Source organism: Macadamia integrifolia, chromosome 6 (genome assembly GCF_013358625.1).
Source record: "Macadamia integrifolia cultivar HAES 741 chromosome 6, SCU_Mint_v3, whole genome shotgun sequence".
NCBI classification, from domain to species: domain Eukaryota; kingdom Viridiplantae; phylum Streptophyta; class Magnoliopsida; order Proteales; family Proteaceae; genus Macadamia; species Macadamia integrifolia.
In genome coordinates this window covers 39,167,666-39,187,103 of record NC_056562.1, presented here as the reverse complement: position 1 = coordinate 39,187,103, position 19,438 = coordinate 39,167,666, and the positions used below count along the sequence as shown (strand labels likewise).

The 19,438-nt window shown below is 39.3% G+C and overlaps 1 protein-coding gene and 1 pseudogene across 1 annotated transcript; one reads left to right on the top strand and one right to left on the bottom strand.

The window, feature by feature from the left end:
- Positions 1-899: 899 nt before the first annotated feature.
- LOC122080709 lies at positions 900-7,441 on the bottom strand (annotated as a pseudogene).
- A 2,310-nt stretch (positions 7,442-9,751) lies between these two features.
- On the top strand, positions 9,752-18,643 carry LOC122080948 (U-box domain-containing protein 24-like). The gene is given in 5 exon segments (XM_042647848.1): positions 9,752-10,454; positions 10,457-11,589; positions 11,881-12,184; positions 15,266-15,756; positions 17,263-18,643. Coding segments are annotated over 5 exon segments (3,024 nt in total). The 5' UTR covers positions 9,752-10,357; the 3' UTR covers positions 18,262-18,643.
- The last annotated feature ends 795 nt before the right edge of the window (positions 18,644-19,438 follow it).

The window sequence follows — 19,438 nt, the reverse complement described above, 5'->3', positions numbered from 1 at the left end:
TACCCCAAATTTACTGGTTTTCCTGTTAAATGTGAATAAATTTTAAAGTAGAGTCTTTGTAAATGTAGACAAAATAAACTAGATTTATATGCTATTATACCTTAAAATCTCAAGATCTAAATGAGGTCAACCAGGTTCCTCTTGCATCTGACAACTACACTCCAGCTAGAGTCCCATGATAACTTAGCTGGCCCCTTAACATATGCATTTACACAGCGGTATCTGTTAGAGAGAGAGAGAGAGAGAGAGAGAGAGAGAGAGGAGTTTGGAGGTGGGAAGCCTGGAAGAGTAGGCGATTCAAGATCTCCCCTCACGTTGCATCTTGAAACAACTCTATTGAAATTATTTTAAAAGTTTGTCCTTGGCACATTAGCCCATTTATATATAAGCACAACTGTGCTTTTTCCTTATTTAAATTTCATGTTTTGTTGACTTAGCTAGTTAGCTCCTTCTGATTCAACCATTCCACTGTTATAAAAATTAGAATCAGATCCACTGATTTTAATCGATTTGTATTGATCAATCCCATGTGTAAACCAAGGTTAACTCATATTTCTGATTATTCTTTACAGATCCTGATCGATTCCGATCCAATCTGAATCAGAATCAACAGGTACTTCTTGGTATTTAACCCTTGAGCCACTCTATATTGCCCTACTTGTATCATTGCCAAATGCACCACAGCGATTGCTGCTAATACCTAACCAATTCAAGCACAAAATCCCCATTTTAGGGGTTAAACATTTATTACTCCTTTATCGCATGAAAGAAAACTTTCCCTAAATTTCAATAGGACCTAGTTTTCCTTAAGCCTTGTCAAAGGGATTCATCCCTCGACTGCAGGGCTTCAGAATTCAGATGCAGGCAGGAGGAATATTTGTGTTTTTGTACCTAGGATGGTGTGGTGAAACTTCCCCAAGTACATGAAAACTTTCTCTAATTAAATATCATTACATACATTTAACTACAAATTTTCAACACTTTTCACAGGGAATGAGACATTTTCAGATCATAACAGTAACATCATGCATTAAATTAACCAATCATGTCAACATCTGTGGAAATTGGCTTCTCTCCAGAGGCAAATGCTTCTGGGGTCGAGGACTCCGCAAACTGTGGCCCAGTCTTTGATTCCAGTCCTGCAAAGGGGCTCCTATATTGACTAGCATTCGAGTCTACTTCCATTGCAGAACTCCTAGGAGGGGATGATGGTTGCACCTCCACATCTGGGTAAGCAGCCTTAAACCTTGCTCGAAGCCCTTCATCAACCAACCGAACTCCATTCAGTTGATTACCAAGGGACATCCACCTGATTTAATCGAATTTCAAGAGGCAGTCATTACAAAAAGACCAAATCACATCCTATATTTCTCCTAATTCTAGCTACCCTATACGATTGTCTACTATGTTTCGGTAGAGAGAAACTGAAAACAGAAATCAGAAACTCTAGCATACCCTGCATGTGTGTTGTGCATTCGTGCAAACAATTCCAGCTTTCTTGTTCTAGGACTGATCCTCTCAAGCATAGCGTACATCTGCAAGATGTATGCATATATCTTCAGTTTGCAACACAAGGCTCAAGAAAGTTCACAATAGGGACCTCCACCATAATAATGATAAGAAGATAACGGCTTTAACATAAGCTTTAGCAGTAGCTTGCTAAAGCAAAAAAATGAGTAGAAACATAGAAAAGGCAGAAAAAATCACTTGAAACTTGAAACCTCAAAGGTGCTAGAGAAAGCAGTGATTGAGACAGAATGGGATGAAAAACCTGGTTACCTCATCTGGTTTACGGCTAGTCTCTCGAACCTCAGCAACAATGACATCCGTATCAATATTCCTGTTTACTTCTGGATTCCCCTTAATGCCAACAAGGCAATGCTCCTTACTGTGATTGAGCCAATGTCCTGTACGGCCTGTTCTGATAATTCGCTGAAGTTGATTGGTTTTCACCCAAATAATCTCCTCCACACGCTTGTATCCCCAAAGTTCCAAACTGATACAATAAAATTGGGATGTCTGAGCTTTAGATGAACTTCGTGACCATCATAGCATATTATCTAATAGAATTTGCCATTTTATCACAGGAATAAATGTTCTACTTTCTTATCATCGGAATGAATAGAATTCCCCTCCTTTTGGGGTTGCAGAAAGCAAAATTTTATATTTAAGGTCAGTAAACGATCGCAACTTGGTTGTGTAGCCCCTACACCAGTGTGGGGGCCAATGAGAGCTCGCACAAGGGCATCGACAAGGATGGAGTTTTGTGATTTTACAGGGGGTAGGGCAGTAATTTTGCATCCTTCAGTGTCCTGGTGCAGAGTCCACGCAACCAGGTAGCATTCTTTTCCCCCTAAAGGTCTGTTTCTGATGGCACTTTATGAAGTATTATTATCATGATATATGTGATTATGTGTTGGTACAGAAAAAAAAGAGTCCAAGAATGCCAGACTAGTTTTGGTTCAGGTTGATTCCCTGATTGCATCAGTTTTTTTTTTTGGTAGAATGATCGCATCTGATTACAGATTAACTACTGAGTTCATATGTTGGCTCAAGATGACCTCTAACACATACAAAGCTCCCAAGATGCACCTGCACCAGACCTCAGATCTGCCACCTGACAGAAAAGTATTACATTGACTGCTCCATAAACACAAAACCCTAAGATTGTACTATTGCAGTTAAAAAGGTTACTTTAGGCTTTCATCGGAACAAAAAATCTAGAATCTTCCTGAATATCAAAATACAATGTTTGGAATAGAAAGGAGCATTTAAAAGGATTGAATAAAAGGCAAGAAATTAAGAGGATTTCAAATTATTGAACAAGAAAGAGAGTAGGGATTTTCAGACCAGAAGTTTAGGTGGGATATATTTGAGAAAGCAATTTAACAAAGAAAAGGATACAAAGGGATCAACGGCAAATAAGATCAAGAATAAACTTGACAAGGAGAGGAATAGGAAAGTGTTACCCTGATTTGGCAAGTGGTAGAATGGAAAACAAAATCTGAAAGCTTAACATGGATACGCAGATGACTTAGTCAAGGATAAAGCTTACAGCCAGGATGGACATTCTATGAAATTCTTTCAAGCGCATTGAAACTATCATCAGGTTGGATATGATAAGGCGATGAGAAAACTTCATGCAGTAGGATTAATAGGAGTATTTTTTTTTTTTCTTTTAATATAAATTAAGAAGAAAGAGTGAATGTAACCCAAAGCCACAGAGGTTACCCCCCAAAAAAATCCTAAACCGCAAACTGCAACAAAGAAGAACTTCAGAAAACACCAAAACCCAAGAAAATAGACGGTAACAAGCTAACTCTGAATCAAATATCTCAGGTAATTTGCAGAGTACTGCTCAAAGAGGTAAACTAAGCTGGCCCCAAAGGCAAGGATCTCCCAAATAGAAGAGAAAAAACCTGAGCAGCCTCTGAAGTCTGAACTGATCTTCAAATGCAAGATTATTGGTTTAATGCATTTTGTGGTGCAACTACTAAATCCCCAAACCATTCATAAAATTTATCGTTGGTTAGAAACCTTCCCCGAAAAATCAAATGCCATTCACATACTAATTGCGACATAGTCAAGGTTAAGCACATACCACTCTCGTCCAAGCTCCATTGCACGACCAGTGACCCAGAGAAAAATCAAACCATCTGTCTGCAGTGCAGGAACATTTAAATTGCGCATTTCATCATCAGCCATCGTTCCATATGGCAACTCCATATGAATATCCCATGGGGGATCCGCCATTATAACTCCAAACTGCCCCAAGATGTCCATTCTAAAATTACGGATATCACAGTTAATCCATTGTGGCTCACCAAGCTCTACCTCTGAACAATATTCAGCCCGTTGAGGCTTTAATGGTTTTGTAGGTGGGAGAGCAGAAGCCCCCATCATCATGGCTGGAATATCTGGCGTTGGGTCAAGCTCATAGTGAACATATTTGCACGTCTGTCCAATAATAATGAATTAGTATAAATCCTTGGCAAAACAAAATCCTAAGCAACAATAGACGAAAACATACCTTCATGTGACGGCAGGTATCCAGAAATGAGCAATCCCCTAAATTGACATCAGTGTGTAGAGCAATTATGCGCCTAAAATGAACCTGACAAGGGGAATAATTCAATAAACACAATGTACTGTGTCAATAAATACTGAAATCAAGAACATATCCCAACTGCAATGGCACAGAACATCACAGACATCAAATTATCAATGCTGCTAGATTCCAATTGCATCTATACACAGCAACTATAAATATTGAAAAAAGTACCACCATATCAAAAGATAAAGTCCAGGACATGCCAAGCTGCACAGTTTGTTCTGTTGTCCATAATACATATTTCTTTAAGTCAATTAATTACCAAAGTACCTCAGAATACACTTAACATCATAAGATGCACTCCAAATTTATGTTACAAAACGAAAGACTCCAACTTTAGGACCAATGGTTAGATGATGTTGAGGAGGAGGGAGCAACATCACTAACTAAACAAGCAGTGCTTGCAGTGCAGACTAATATGCCAAAAAAGAACTTATACAGAAAAAAAGAAACCATGCATAACAAACAACAATAGCAAACCTTACTCTTTACTAACCTTCTCACATGCCATAAAAGATGCAGATTGGCGCCGGCAATCTTCTTTTGTCAAAGCAGAGCAGTACTCCTTTAGTTGAGAACCACCTTTGGTTTTGAACTGAAACAATAATACAAGACAATAATATTAAATAATGTGTGGAAAAGGGAAGAAAAATAAATGTAGGTGCATGACTATGGCCTGTTTCTGAAGGCAAATGGGAGATAATAGATGATGAAATGTACTCTTCCTAAAAGACTTAAATGACACCGATGTATGATGCTGATATAAGAAACGATGCATCAGTAGACTTTATGATACATGGTTTTCTACTTCTTCCAAAATGGGGATATGGAAGCATAAGAACGACAAAATTTACTGAAAAGTTTCTCCAAAGACCCCGCATGGAAAAGAGTCTCTTGACAGCATGCCTCATATGCACCATGTGGGAGGGTGATGTGCAGTTTATTGGATATCTGGGAAATGGTTTGGATTGACCCACTGTCAAAATTCAGACTCAAATTCAATCACACACCCTCTTATGAATATCTATGCATCCCCACGTAGTCTGTGCATCCCATTTGCAATCCTGAATTTTTCAATGCTTTATTTTGCCACTTAGGAGACTCCTTCAGGTCTGAAACTTGGTGTGTGAGCAAAAGACCATGTCTACCTGTTCACAAAATTTGGCCCCATCTAAGCTTCCATGAGGCAGATATTCAGACCACCAAGAAAACCTATGTAGCAAGAACCTGCAAGAAAACCTCTTCCATTTTATTATGGGAAAAGTGTCTTTGAGCTGGCAGCATAGGCTACACCAGGACTTCCTCTTTCTTTCTTTTTCTCTCCACTTAACACACTCTCTCCTACTCACTTCTTATTGACAAACCGTCTCCCGCCCTCCCCCTTGGCTGGCTCCCCACCTTGCCAGCTCAGAGAACCCTCTCCCTTTTATTATAAAAGAAGAATTAATGGCAATTAGATTATTAAATATAAGGAGAGTGTTCTCCGAGCAAGCAACATAGAGGAGTGTACCAATGAGGTGCAATGGAATGGTTTTGTAGGAGGACAGCAAGAAGAGAGAGAGAGAGAGAGAGAGGGTGCTAGCGTACTCTCCCTTGATGGTTCAGAGAACCTTTTCCCCTTAAATATAACCCTCTAATGCTCTTATCAGTGGATTAGACAAGTAAATGAGCATTTTCTTCTAACCGCACCACTGAAGGATGAGTAATATGATGCAAACTGAAGGTGTTGGTAAGAGGACAAGGATAGATTACCTGCATTGAAGAGGTAAGGACACAGGTGCTTACGAGTTTACAGCTGCTATGGGCTTTAAATGGGAGTGGACTGGTAGAACACCTTTAAATGGGAGTGGACTGGTAGAACAGGATTATGTACCCAACCACAATCAATTGAGAGAAGGCTTATTGTCTGGAGTTTTTGAAAGAAGAAAATGACGACCAACTACCAGGGCACTCTTGATCATTTTACTATGTACGGTAAGAAACAAGTGTTCAGTGTTTTTTGGATATTCAATCCTATAAGAATTAGCAAGGAAGCTGTAAGATCAGAGCAGATAGCGGGTAACAAAATAAGTAACTCCAAATTCTAGTACAGACTAACTCTGACCAATGGGCATTCTGCAATGGCAATTGAAAAGCAAATGTATGCATGATTTACAACAGTATGGCCAGAATTCCTAACCTTAGCAGCGACGGCAGTTTCCTTGGCAGTGGGACGGTGGATGAGGTCCAAAAGCTCCTCTCCCGTCTTAGACTTCTGCAACTCCCTGAAGGATTTTTTATTCAACAACGCCTCGAGATCCTTCAGATCGTCCTCTTCGGTTCTCTGCTTCAAAGGAGGAGTATTTGAGCCCCCCAAAGGTGGTCTATGGAGAGGAGGAACACCCATCCCCCTGGGTCCGAGCCACATATCGGGCATTGGCCTAGGCATGCTCCTCCCATCCCAAAAACCGCCCCATTCCTATCAGCTCCACCTGTCACCGCTGCTGAATTTGATTCCCATCACCGGAACTCAGTTCCTGTTGCTGCTGAGAACTTTCAGGCAACTCCTTGACAAGACGGCTACGGTCAATATCCAAAACCAAAACCCTGGATTTCCCGCCAACGACGAACTCTTCCAATTCAACACCGCCATATTCGTCGGCCATTGACCTCAAAGCCATTTCAACCGCCAGAATGGAACCAGATTCCCACCCAGTTCGAGCAAAGCGGACTTCTCGGCCGGGGTCGCAGACTGGTCGTTCTCAGCTTCCTGAGCACCGTAGAAGAATCAAGGGCGCAAAGGGTACCCGCTCCAAAAGGCAAACCGCAACCATAGCACGAACGAGGGACAGTGGGCTTCCACTGCCGTCGACGGCCAGTTTATGGCCGTCCGATGGACGAACAGCCGAAGCAGCTTCAGTGGGTGGTGAGGGAGCATAGTTTTGGGGGGAGAGGTTTTGGGCTCGACGGGGGAGCGACGGAGAGGGTTGTTCTCTTCGGGTGCCTTAAGATAGGGAAGTGTTAGGGTTAGGGCTAGAGTTTATTTTGGGTTTTGGGATTAAGATTGGAGTGTATTGGCGGCCATTAAAGGCAGAGACTAGCTTGAGAGAGAGATCGAGAGAGGAAACAAGGTCGGGAACGACAGCTTGCAAAGAAGCTATGAGGTCTTGTTGAGCGATACGTCTGGTTCCAATACGAGATTCGAGATGTTTGCGCATCTCTTTGATGGAGGCGATATCCTCGTTACCATCTGATTGGGTCTCCATTTCTCTAATTCTCCACTACAGATGCTATGGAATATGGGTAATCTACCAATATGGGAATGGGGATGGGGTAGCTACTTCTCCTTCTTCCTGCAAATGAAAGGATATGTGTGGCATCAAAAGTTAATATATCGCAAAAAAATAGTATAGTTGTGTGTATGGTTTCAAGTATCGGTATTATATCGATTGTATTGTATCATTATTGACTAAGATGATCATTGATTCCTGATCAATTCGGATTAGATACCCGTATCGTTTCAGGAGTGAAATAGTAAAAAATTTTACTTTCTAAAAAAGGCAGGCAAGAATGATCGACCGATCCAATCCGATCAGGGTCAATATCGAATCAGTATCAATAGATACCAATGCTGATACCGTCCCCTAAATCCATGGTTGTGTTTGTATATATATATATATATATATAATTTAGGAGGTGTTCGTTTTCGATACTACAACCTGATCAATGCCCTCTTTTGGTTCAATCTATAAGAGGAAGGGTCGGTACGAAGCTCATTATATGAGGAAGAGAGAGACAAACACAATGGTGCATGTGCTAAGCCATAGGAAACATTTTTCTTATATATATTTGGAAATTTAGAATTGTAGTAAGCCATGATATCATATTTTTTTCTTAGTTAAGATTAGTAATTATCCATCGAAAAATCCAATAATGGTGTAATTTTGCGTGATGTATCTATGGACACCTATCATCTTTTGCTTATCATGATAATTCAATCATAAGGTGATCCATTGTTGAGAATCCAATTGAGACCAACTAGCTAGCATGGTAACTCAAATCATTAACGGATTGTTTATAACCTAATTAGTCATGTAGTCTATTTATAATCCGATCAGCCACTTAACTTATTTAAAACCCTATTAGTTCAGTTATGGATAAATAATTAACTGATCGAATAAAAATATATCCATATTCACCTACAAATCCCAATTGCTTAACAAGTCAATAGACTCAATAATAATGTTTTATATATATATTAAAAAAAAAAAAAAAAAAATGTCAATAATAATATGGGGTCTTAAATTGATAGTATCAATTTAATGAGGAAGTTCATTTCCTAACAAGTTGTGTTCTTAAATTTTGTCTTTTTTATGCTGGTTGAATTCAACCCTAAACATTTTTTATATATAAATAACTCATTTGTGGTAGGAGTTTCTCTTTGACCAATTTTTTTGAATAACATTTTGATTCTGTTAATTAGACCTGACCGAAACTGATCTGGTCCAATTGATTAACAACGACAATTTTTATCATGGAAGAATAGAAGGCTCTGTCCATGCCAAATGGCATAGATAAACATTATTCTTTGACTAACACAACCTGATCTTATAATATTGACTAACTTCAAATTTGCAGCCCTTGTTTTATTCTTCTTTTATTCAGATATCCAATTGAACCAAAGCCTTCTGTAAAGTATACAACAATAATTATTTATTTATTTTGTAGATCGGAGGAGTATCTGAATTTAGGCCGATAAATCTCCCGAGCTCAACATGACTCATGCTATAGACTTAAAAAGTGGGCATAGAGTATTAGGGTGTCAAGCATATTGACTCCCTTTGGAAGCTTTTACTTTTCTCATAATTACATCCTTGACAATAATGTAATATCTCCTAACAACATATTAAAATGAGCTTCAATCTCTAGGGTATTCCAAAAAATCCTCTGCCTGGGTGCTGACTGGCACGACATTTTTTAGCATAGTTTATTTTTTATTTTATTTTTTTGGATTTTTGATATCGATATTACATGGCCTATTCATATTGATATGGACAATGACCAATATCGAAATAAGATTATTTTTATATACCCTAAAATCAAAAAGTTGAATCAACCAAGATTTGAAATTGATCTCAATTGATTTTGATTCATTTTAACGGTTGTCCTTATAAGATTGGGAGCATGGTTTCAAGTATCAATTTGGGATCGATCATATTTGATTGGTATTGGCTGAGATTTATTTCCGATTTGATATTGATTCAGTTGTTATCAATGTCTTAGGGGAAAATTAAAAAAATAATATATTTTATAAAAATCAGAGATAAAATAATCGATACCCACAATCCAATTCGATCTAGATCGGTATCCGACACCGTCCCCTGAATCCTTGTTTGGGAGTGATGTAGACTCTACGATCCACAGTCCAGACAGGGGTTAGGGGGTAGCAGATGTAGACTTTGACCTGGAGGTAAAGACCTGATCAATTGCATGAACGGAAAGAAAAAATCTCCTATACGCTATAGCGTAATCCTTTTTCTATAATTTTTGGTGTTTGCTTTCTGACTTTCAAGGCCTCTGATACGGCGGCGATCTCCTTCTTGGTGGAGGAAGCATTTCGCTCAGAACCTGCAAGAGAAGCTGTCCACCCATTTTTCTCTTTTTACTCTCCTGGTCTCTTCAGTTAGCTTGAGCTAGACAACTCTGCGGGAAGAAATTTGCTGGTTATACTATTGGTACTTGGCTTAGCTACTAAATCAAGACAGAAAGAAGCCTGGATTTGTTGGAGATTACGCGTAATTTCGTTTTTGAAGTTAGCAATAACTAGAAAACCTCTTGCTCTGTTTCGATTCCTCCTGAATTTACTGAAATCATTATCTTCTGTCTGGGCTTGTCCATGTTCAACCCAAAAGTTAGGAATTTGTACCGTAAATTTGGTAGTTTTTAGTTTCTCTTATATTTCTGATTAGGGTCATCTTGGTTTAGACTTTTGTGTTGTTTCTTCAATTTACTTTTGCAATTTCTTTAGATGGTCACTGTGCCATTTTTCTTGAGTTTCCATCCTTTCAATAGTCCCATCTTCAAAAGGTGGTAGAGAACTGTATTCTCTGATGGAATCTTTCGTGGGGTGGAACTGGATATAGGTGATTATGATGAAAAAGGATAGATCTTTTGAGTTTGATCATGGTGCCACCTTTTAGCATTGAATTTGGTAACTAGCCCACCTTAATGGATGTGGGTTCCTAGCTTCTGCTTCTGGAAAACAAGATGACTACGGACACGATTCTAAATGTTTCACTTGTTCAGCCTTCAGAAGTCCTTTCTCAGATTGTAGAGGCCATAGTTGAGACAGTAAATGCAGCAGAGATGTCCTCATTGAAAAGGAGAGTTTTGCTGAACTCTCAACTTACTTGGAGAGGATGATTCCTGTCCTGACAGAATTGTCCATGAAAAACATCGATGCCTCAGAAAGCTTAAAAAATGTTGTTGAGGTTCTAAGTAGGAAGATCAACATTGCGAAGCAGCTTGTATTGGACTGCAGCAAGAGAAACAAGGTCTATCTTCTAGTAAATTGCCGGAAGATTGTTAAATGCTTAGAGGACGCCACAAGAGAAATCAGTCGGGCACTGAGCCTCATCCCTTTGGCCTCACTGGATCTCTCATCTGGTATCACTGAAGAAATCACCAAGCTGCAAGATAACATGCTGAGAGCAGAGTTTAGAGCAGCTGTAGCAGAGGAAGATATATTGGAGAAAATCGAGTCGGGAATACGAGAGAGGAATGTTGATCGTTCTTACGCAAATAATCTGCTGCTTCTCATTGCGGATGCTGTCGGGATTCCAACCGACCACTCAGCATTGAAGAAGGAATTTGAAGAATTCAAGAAGGAAATAGAAGAAACAAAACTGAAGAAGGACCAGGCTGAGGCTATACAAATGGATCAGATCACTGCATTGCTTGGAAGGGCTGACGCCGCTTCATCCCCTGAGGAAAAGGAGACCAAATATATCAATAAACGTAACTCTTTAGGTAGCCAACCACTAGAACCTCTGCAGTCATTTTACTGCCCAATCACTAAGGAAGTTATGGTGGACCCTGTGGAGACTTCCTCTGGACAGACATTCGAGAGAACTGCAATACAGAAGTGGTTTGCAGAGGGGAACACCATTTGTCCCTTGACCATTACCCCGCTAGACACTTCAATTTTACGGCCTAATAAAACTCTGCGACAGTCAATTGAAGAATGGAAAAATAGGAACACAATGATTACAATTGCTTCCTTGAGAACCAAAATTCACTCAGATGATGAGCAAGAAAGGCTTCGTTCCCTCAGCCTGCTGAAGGAACTTTGTGAAGAAAATGATTTGCATCGCGAATGGGTAGCATTGGAGAACTATATTCCAATTCTCGTTGAACTTCTTGGTGCTAAAAATCGTGATATGAGGAACAATGCTTTGGTCATTCTTCGCATGTTGGCAAGGGATAGTGATGATAACAAGGTAACTCTTCTACCTTCAGTTTATGTCTCTTTTTTCAATTAATTGGAAAAGTAGAGGAGTACTTTGCTTAGGATTTGCTTGACCTGTATATGTTGCTTTTTCCTTCTTCTTTTTTCACTAAAATGAAGCAATTCTTTACGGATTTTTTGCCTGAAAATTCCCTCACATTAATATGAAATCCATTGTAGCCTACAAGGAGAACCTTCATCTCTCAATAAAACCTTAGGTACAGATAGAAAGATCGTTCTTCTAAGTTTATGTAATTGTCAAGCCAATATATGTGATTTGCAGGAAAAAATCGCTCATGCTAAAAAAGCCATCGAATCTATTGTTAAGTCACTTGCACGTCGTATTGGGGAGAGTAAGTTAGCAGCAGCACTGCTTTTGGAACTCTCAAAAAGTGAAGAGGTATGTCACTACATTGGGAAGGTTCAGGGCTGCATACTCCTCTTGGTGACCATGACAAGCCAAGACGACACTCAAGCTGCCAGAGATGCGAAAGAGCTTTTGGAGAATCTCTCATTTCTTGATCAGAATGTGATACAGATGGCAAAGGCAAATTATTTCAGGCCTCTGTTGCAGCGTCTTTCTTCAGGTACTTCCATTATCACATTGTCGTGTTTCTTCTCTTTTTTCGTTTTTTGAATTAACAACAAGGCCAGAGGGAGAAACAGCTCATGTAAAATACAAACAAGAAATGCCTCTACATTTGTAGTAGCACTATATTGTGAGAATTAATCTGCTATAATTGAGGATATGGACCTATGCATAGGGAAAACTTCATGACACGACCCCTGGTCAATTTATCAGCTTACTGTTCCCTCTTCTGGACTTCTTAAAATGAGTTTTCCATGATGGATAAAAGTAAATATCCCTCCTAATAGGGCCATGAAAGCACCAAGGACATGCTACTGAAGATTTCATCTGATCTATAATGAATGCCATTTCTCCTTCTACCATAAAAGATCTTATTTGCATTCTCCCTCTATTCAACTTGCAATGAAGTACCTTAAGAAACATGAAAACACTACCCTGTATTTCCAAATTGATTTCTTAAAATGCCACCAAACCCGCTGAACCAGATGGTTTTTGAACTTCCCCCCAAGTTATCAAGTTGTTGCTTATGTTTCCGCCGAGGCGGCAAAATGCTCTGGGATGCTCCAGGTTATATATATATATTTATATACACACATATATATCATCTAGCCCTTCCTTGATCATTGAAAAATATAAACAAGAAGGAAAAAGATTTAGGGAAGTGGAGGCAGGAGGATGAAGAGGGAAATAGAGGCATAGGAAGAACAGAAGGAAGAAGGGGTGGATGTAGAACATGAGTCGTACTTCGGTCATCAACTCATGATGCAAGTCTCCTCTGCTGATGCTCTTCTTGTTTTGACACAAAAGCCCCTCGGTTCTTTTAACAAGTTTAGGATTAAAGACAGACAGTTTTATGTTTGGCTCCTCAAAGTCTGTTTCCTTTAAACTGAAAGCATTTTCATTTCACATGACCTTCTTGCCATATATACATATACATTTATAAATAACACTCCAATGTAAGAGAAATATGGCCCTTGCCTTAGTGCCTTTGCTCTGCCTAGGCGAAGATAGGTGTCCTGGGGGTGGCCAGTGCCTTGGCTTGCCATGGAGCCATAACAACTATGCTTCTGCCAAATTTGAGAATTATAATGTTTGGTGAGGGGACCATTCACTTCTAGATTGAATAAAGCATTATGGTATTTTAAATTACTCTAGTGGGCATTGGCTTTCATGGTGTGAAATTTGCTTGAATCTTTTCCTAAAAGAATTTGTAGGTTATAAAATTATTGAGCCCCCCTCCAAAAAATATCTTCTTATTTCTATTTTAATGATTTGATTCAATGTTTTAAAACTGACCCAAGCACAAAACCAAAAGATGTCCATGATCAGTTCACCTTGGTCAACCCATGTCACAAGCTACAAGATTAGATATTTGTTCTGCTATTTATGGACAGCACCAGTTTGATATTGTTCTGTATTTATGTGTGGTGGGGGCTCAGAAGTGATTAGCCTTTGTTTTTTTTTCATGAGCAATTGTCAGAGTTCCTATTCACAAGATATATTGGAAAGAAAACCAGTTAAATAGGGATCAAAAAGGGTAAAACAAAAATAAAATACTAAACAACATGACTAGTTTACATTTGAATCCATTTTTTGTAAAGTGTTTGTCCCAGGGGAAAAAAGAAGTCTATAAAAATTAGCATTCATCATTGTTTCCAACCTAGTTATGTTTAGAAACAAAAAGACAAAGAGAAGCTTTTGGAAACAGTTCTATTGTTTTCCACATTATTTAAATAGCACATGCAAATTACAATGGCATTTTGTAATTTAACCTTTGAACATAAGATTCGCTTTACAGAGGGAAAGAACTTGTTAAGTTGTATTGATGTATGTACTGCAGGTGTATTATAGTCTGACCACTGCGGTAGTTAGTTATAGCTTCATTTCTTTGTTATTTCTAGTAGGTATAGTTGGTGTTAATTTGTCCTTTTAGTCTTCTACTACCGCAAGGACTGAAGAGTCTTCTAGTCCTTGTGGGTTTGTACTTTGCTATCTATAGACAATGGATAGGCACTGCCGCTAGTTAATGACTTTTTTCTCTAACCTGCGAGAGTCTCTTCTGTCCTTCTTACTCTCTTGTTCTCTGCTATTAGTACTGGTTATCTTATTCTGGTATTGTCACAGAACTGTCATGCTGTTTTTCCTCCCTGCATCTCAGATAAATTTTTGAGAATCCACAGTTGGTTCCAGGTATGGAATGCACCCTTACAGGTTGCAGCTGAATCTTCTCCACCACTGATCAGGTGGGATGAACAGTCCATTCACCTCTGTTCTTCATTGAAATTCTTCCAAATTCTATTGATCCTTGTATCCAACTTGTTGAACAATCTAATCTAGCATCTACAACTCTTGCCCAACTTCCCTCGAACTGCTCTCCCACTGTGTTCCAGTTCTGAGGTCCATACATAGTGACAAGTTCCTCGAGTTCAGCATCTTCTCTGCCACTTTTTTCCCGCCCGGGGGGGGGGGGGTGTGGTGTGGGGGATTAAAGCTCTTCTCTGCCATTCACTTTTCCAATGTCCCATCAGTTAGGCTTTGCAGATGCTTTGTTACTGGTGAGTATTGATTTTTTGGTTGTCAAATCACAAAGGGCCAAGGGTGACCTTAAGAGGGAGTTCTTACACATTGCGGTAATCGACTCCAATTGCACAAGATCCAAACTTTTGTTTATGTGTTTATGGAACGAGAGATTGGAGGAGCTTGGTGCCATGTCAATGACTAAACATCAACTGATACCAAAGGTGATGCTTTTAAGGAGATGGATTCCTAGTGTTGGTTTTCTTTTCTTTACTTTGTCGTTTTCTTGGTTCAAAATATTAGTATGTGTTTTGGGTTCCCAAATCTTGACAGGCGAAAACAGAAGCAACCCTAAGCACTTATCGGAGTAGTTTGTTTTGCTACAGATATATGACGAAAGAGGGATGAAATTATTTCTCACTTTTTGTTATATGTATTCTGTTCTAGATATGCTTGAAAGGTCATTACTTGTAACTCCAAAAAAATTTACATGTTTTTACGTGGAGTAGACATATAATTGGACCACGCATAGTTGCAAGAACTAACAGACATGATACTACAGGGCCTGAAAACGTCAAAATAATGATGGCAACGACTTTGGCAGAAATGGAGTTAAGTGATCACAGTAAATTGACTTTATTCGAAGAAGGGGTGCTGGGACCGCTTCTTGACTTGGTCACACATGTTAATGTGAAGACAAAGGAAGTGGCTGTTAAAGCTCTTCGGAACCTCTCAACCTTACCACAGAATGGCTTGTGGATGATTAGAGAAGGTGCGGTTAGCCTACTGCTTGACCTCCTCTACCGTCAAAGCTCATCCTTCCCAAGCTTGCGAGAACATGTAGCAGCAACTATAATGAACCTTGCCATATCAACTGCAACAGAAGAAGCCTGTCAGACAGAATTGTCAATGTTGAAATCTGATGATGATATTTTCAAACTATTTTTATTCATAAATATGACTGGACCTGATGTACAAAGAAGCGTTTTACAGACCTTTCATGCGTTGTGCCAACCCCAGTCTGCTACAGATTTAAGGTCTAAACTTAGACAGGTATGCACTTTGTTGATGTTCTCTCTTTTTATCCATTTTTCTTCAAAGTTTTGCTGCTTCTGGATGAAAACAAATATTTATGTAAATTGATATTTTGTGCATTCCTCTAAGAGTTGAGTCCCTGGGCATTAGCATTCAGCATTTATTTAGTAAGGCGATATTGGTGCTATTAGTTATGCACTATGGAACCAAGTTATTTCCGTAAAAAGGTGTGTATCATTGAAGGTTATTACCTCATTGAATATTATTATGAGATCTACTGCACATCTACAATTTAATTTAAATTCTTTAAATACCATTTGAAACTGGAATTTCTAAAAGAGTACACCTCTGTATGTTCAACAATAATAAAGACAATCTAGCTCACAAAGAGCTGTCAGGTGTCAGGGTCTTGCCATATTACCAAATCAGACTTCTTAATCTATGATGGATTTCTGATTATTTTCTCATAGAAATATGTGTTTGGAGCCAGTTTTCTATTACATAGTATTGGGCAGTTTGATCCTGTTTACAAATTAAATCCAGTGATATAACCACTTTGTTTTGGTGGAAATGCTTCCACCTTTCAGCTTAGGATTTTTTTTTTCTTTTGGGATAGATAGGCCCAATGATAGTTGAACTGATGACCTCTTATTTGCGAACTGTTGGTCCTTGCCAACTGAGCTAACCCCCTTTGGTAGTTTAAGAATTCTTGCTCAGCTCTATTACTTAATTAATGCTTCTAGGTTGGGAATCTTGCTCAGCTTAATTTCATATTTAAGTTCTTTTTGGTCACTCACTAATTTGTGGCAACATAATTGAGTTCAAACACCTTTGAATTGGTGACAGAAAATTAATATTTTCCATGAGAAGTAGAATAATTGATCAATTCATTGGCTGGCCATTTGGTGGGACAAATCCTCCAATTTTGTTTTTTAGCTAGGTTAAAATGAATCTGTCACACATTATTCTGCAAATTGAAGTTTGCGGTGCATATCCACCCATTTTACTCGAACGAATGCTTGGAAAGCAACAGAGTCAGTATGCGGTGATACTAATTACAGTGACCCAATGAATGCTTGGAAAGCAGCAACAGAGCCAATATGTGGTGATTCTAATTGCAGTGATCTACTTGTTTTTGGGTGTCAAAGCTTTGGGTTTGGGACATTTGATTCCTTGATTCTGTAATGAACTTACAAACCTTTGTATTGGTCCTCATTTTTGTGTTATAGCCTATAAAGTTGGGGTTCTTTTTTTTTTTTTATGGCAGATTTTTTTTCTAATGTTTCAAGAATGACCTAGTTTCTCCTCTTTCTCCCCTCTCCCCCTCCTCGTTTATAAATTGAAATCTATACAGTAGTAACATTTGAATGAACCCTTCTTTTTTTAATAATTTATGCCTCCAAATGTATAAAAAGCCATCAATACTGTGACGTGCTCTTTTGTTTACCAATTTCTACTGGACGATGACATACACAGTTGATTGACTAGAAATTTTGATGCCTTTGATGTGTATACCATTTGCAGTGCTCAGCTGTTCAAGTTTTGGTTCAATTATGTGAGCTTGAGAATGCAACTGTACGAGCAAATGCTCTGAAGTTGTTATGTTGCTTAACAGCAGATGGCGATGATAGCACATTGTCAGAGCATGTTAATCAGAGGTTTGTTGAAACCTTACTCAGGATCATCAAAACTTCTAATGATAATGAAGAGATTTCTGCTGCACTCGGTATTGTTGCTAATCTCCCCAAGGACACACCCCAAATCACTCAGTGGCTTTTAGATGCTGGGGCTCTTCTGGTCATTTTCAATTTTCTTAGTGATAGAAATTATACTGGTTCAGGTAGAAACCCTCTAACTCAGAATGCCGCAGCAGCAATATGCCGTTTCACTGTTGCAACAAACCAAGAGTGGCAGAGGAAAGCGGCGGAAGCTGGCATTATTCCTGTGCTGGTAGAGTTGCTGGACTCTGGTACCGCTTTGGCAAAAAGATATGCAGCAATTTCACTAGCTCAGTTTTCACAGAGTTCAGTTAGGCTGAGCAAACCAATAAAGAAGCATGGGGGACTATGGTGTTGGTCACCCCCGCCTGAAACGGCCTGCCCAGTGCACATGGGCATATGCTCTGTGGAGTCCTCATTTTGTCTCTTGGAGGCTGGTGCGGTGCGTCCCCTTGTGAGGGTGCTTAGAGAGCTAGATATTGGAGCCTGCGAAGCTGCTTTAGAGGCACTGGTGACCTTGATTGACGGTGAAAGATTGCAGAGTGGTAGTAAGGCACTAGCGGAGGCAAATGCCATTGCAACAATCATTGGGTTATTAGGCTCACCTTCTACCCAGTTGCAGGAGAAATCTTTGTCTGCTTTGGAGAGGATTTTCCGGCTGGCAGAGTTCAAGCAAAAGTACGGGGCTTCAGCTCAGATGCCTTTAGTAGATATAACTCAGAGGGGAAACAGTGTTATGAAATCTTTGGCAGCCAAAATACTTGCTCACTTGAATGTGCTTCATGACCAGTCCTCTTATTTTTGAATTAATTGGATTCTTTGCCTCAAACAGAATACTCTTACTAAATCTGTTAAGATTGTGTAGTTTTTCTTTGCAAGAAAATCAAGCAGCTGAAGGGGCGGTGGTCCTCTTTAAGTATTGTACTGAAGCTTTGATTCAGAATTCAGGATGAGCAATGTACCATAACTCAAGACTGGTCCATCTAAAGCAAGGTCATTACTAAAACTAGAAGTTTGATTCTTTTGTGTAAATTGGTGACAATAATGTACTTCATACAAAAGGCAATGATGGTATGGTTCTTTGCAATCAGGGCATTTGCACTAGAAGAAGTTGAATTTTGGGACGAAAGACATTCTTCATTCTTGTAATTCTACTTGTAATAAAATCACTACTGTATTCTTTTCCACCATATGATCTTCAAAAACGTAAGCAACAATGTGAAAGTTACTGTATTTAAGAGTAGCATGTCACCTATAAAAACAAGAACTGCACCTTGAGTGCAGTTGGAGGCAAGGGAGATGAGTTACCTGAGTCCCTACCTACTGGTTTAGGTTATAATCATGGGGAACAAAATCTAAATATCCTGGAGTTTAGTTTTAGTCTTTTTGTTTTTTTGGTTTTTTTGTTTTTTATGAGAATATCATATATAGTTATATACGTTCAAATGAGTGCTGGGCAATAGCTCTGCCATGAACAACCAATTGACAGTACTGACGACTGACGATGGTTGCAGAGATAATGAGGAAGAGGGGTGCAGCTGAGCCACCATTTGGGCACTTGCTTTTGCTTATTAGCCTCTTGTTTTATGTCCATCCACTTCTCCTTGAAGGCTGATTTACTTAGCTGCAGTATCTCCCTACGCAGTGCACTCCTGTTTGTTAAGGTGGAGCTTATGTTATCAAGCACTAAAGTTGCGACTCTTCTTGTGACAGGAAGACGAAGACGTGAAGAATGGTGGAACTTTGAAGTGAGGAGAGCGAAGCTGGCACTGAAGTTAATGAAAAAGAAGGTGCTCGGAGTTGATGATGGTAGAGATGTAGCAGTGGCCGGCTGGAGTCGTGGGGAAGGTCTTGACATGGTAGATGTTGAGCCAGTGAGGCACCATGGACAATGGGGCACGCGAGGATGATGAAGCTGATGTGGAAAACCAATGGCTGCCATGGAATGACATGGCAGTGGATCAGCCAAGGGCCTAGGCTGG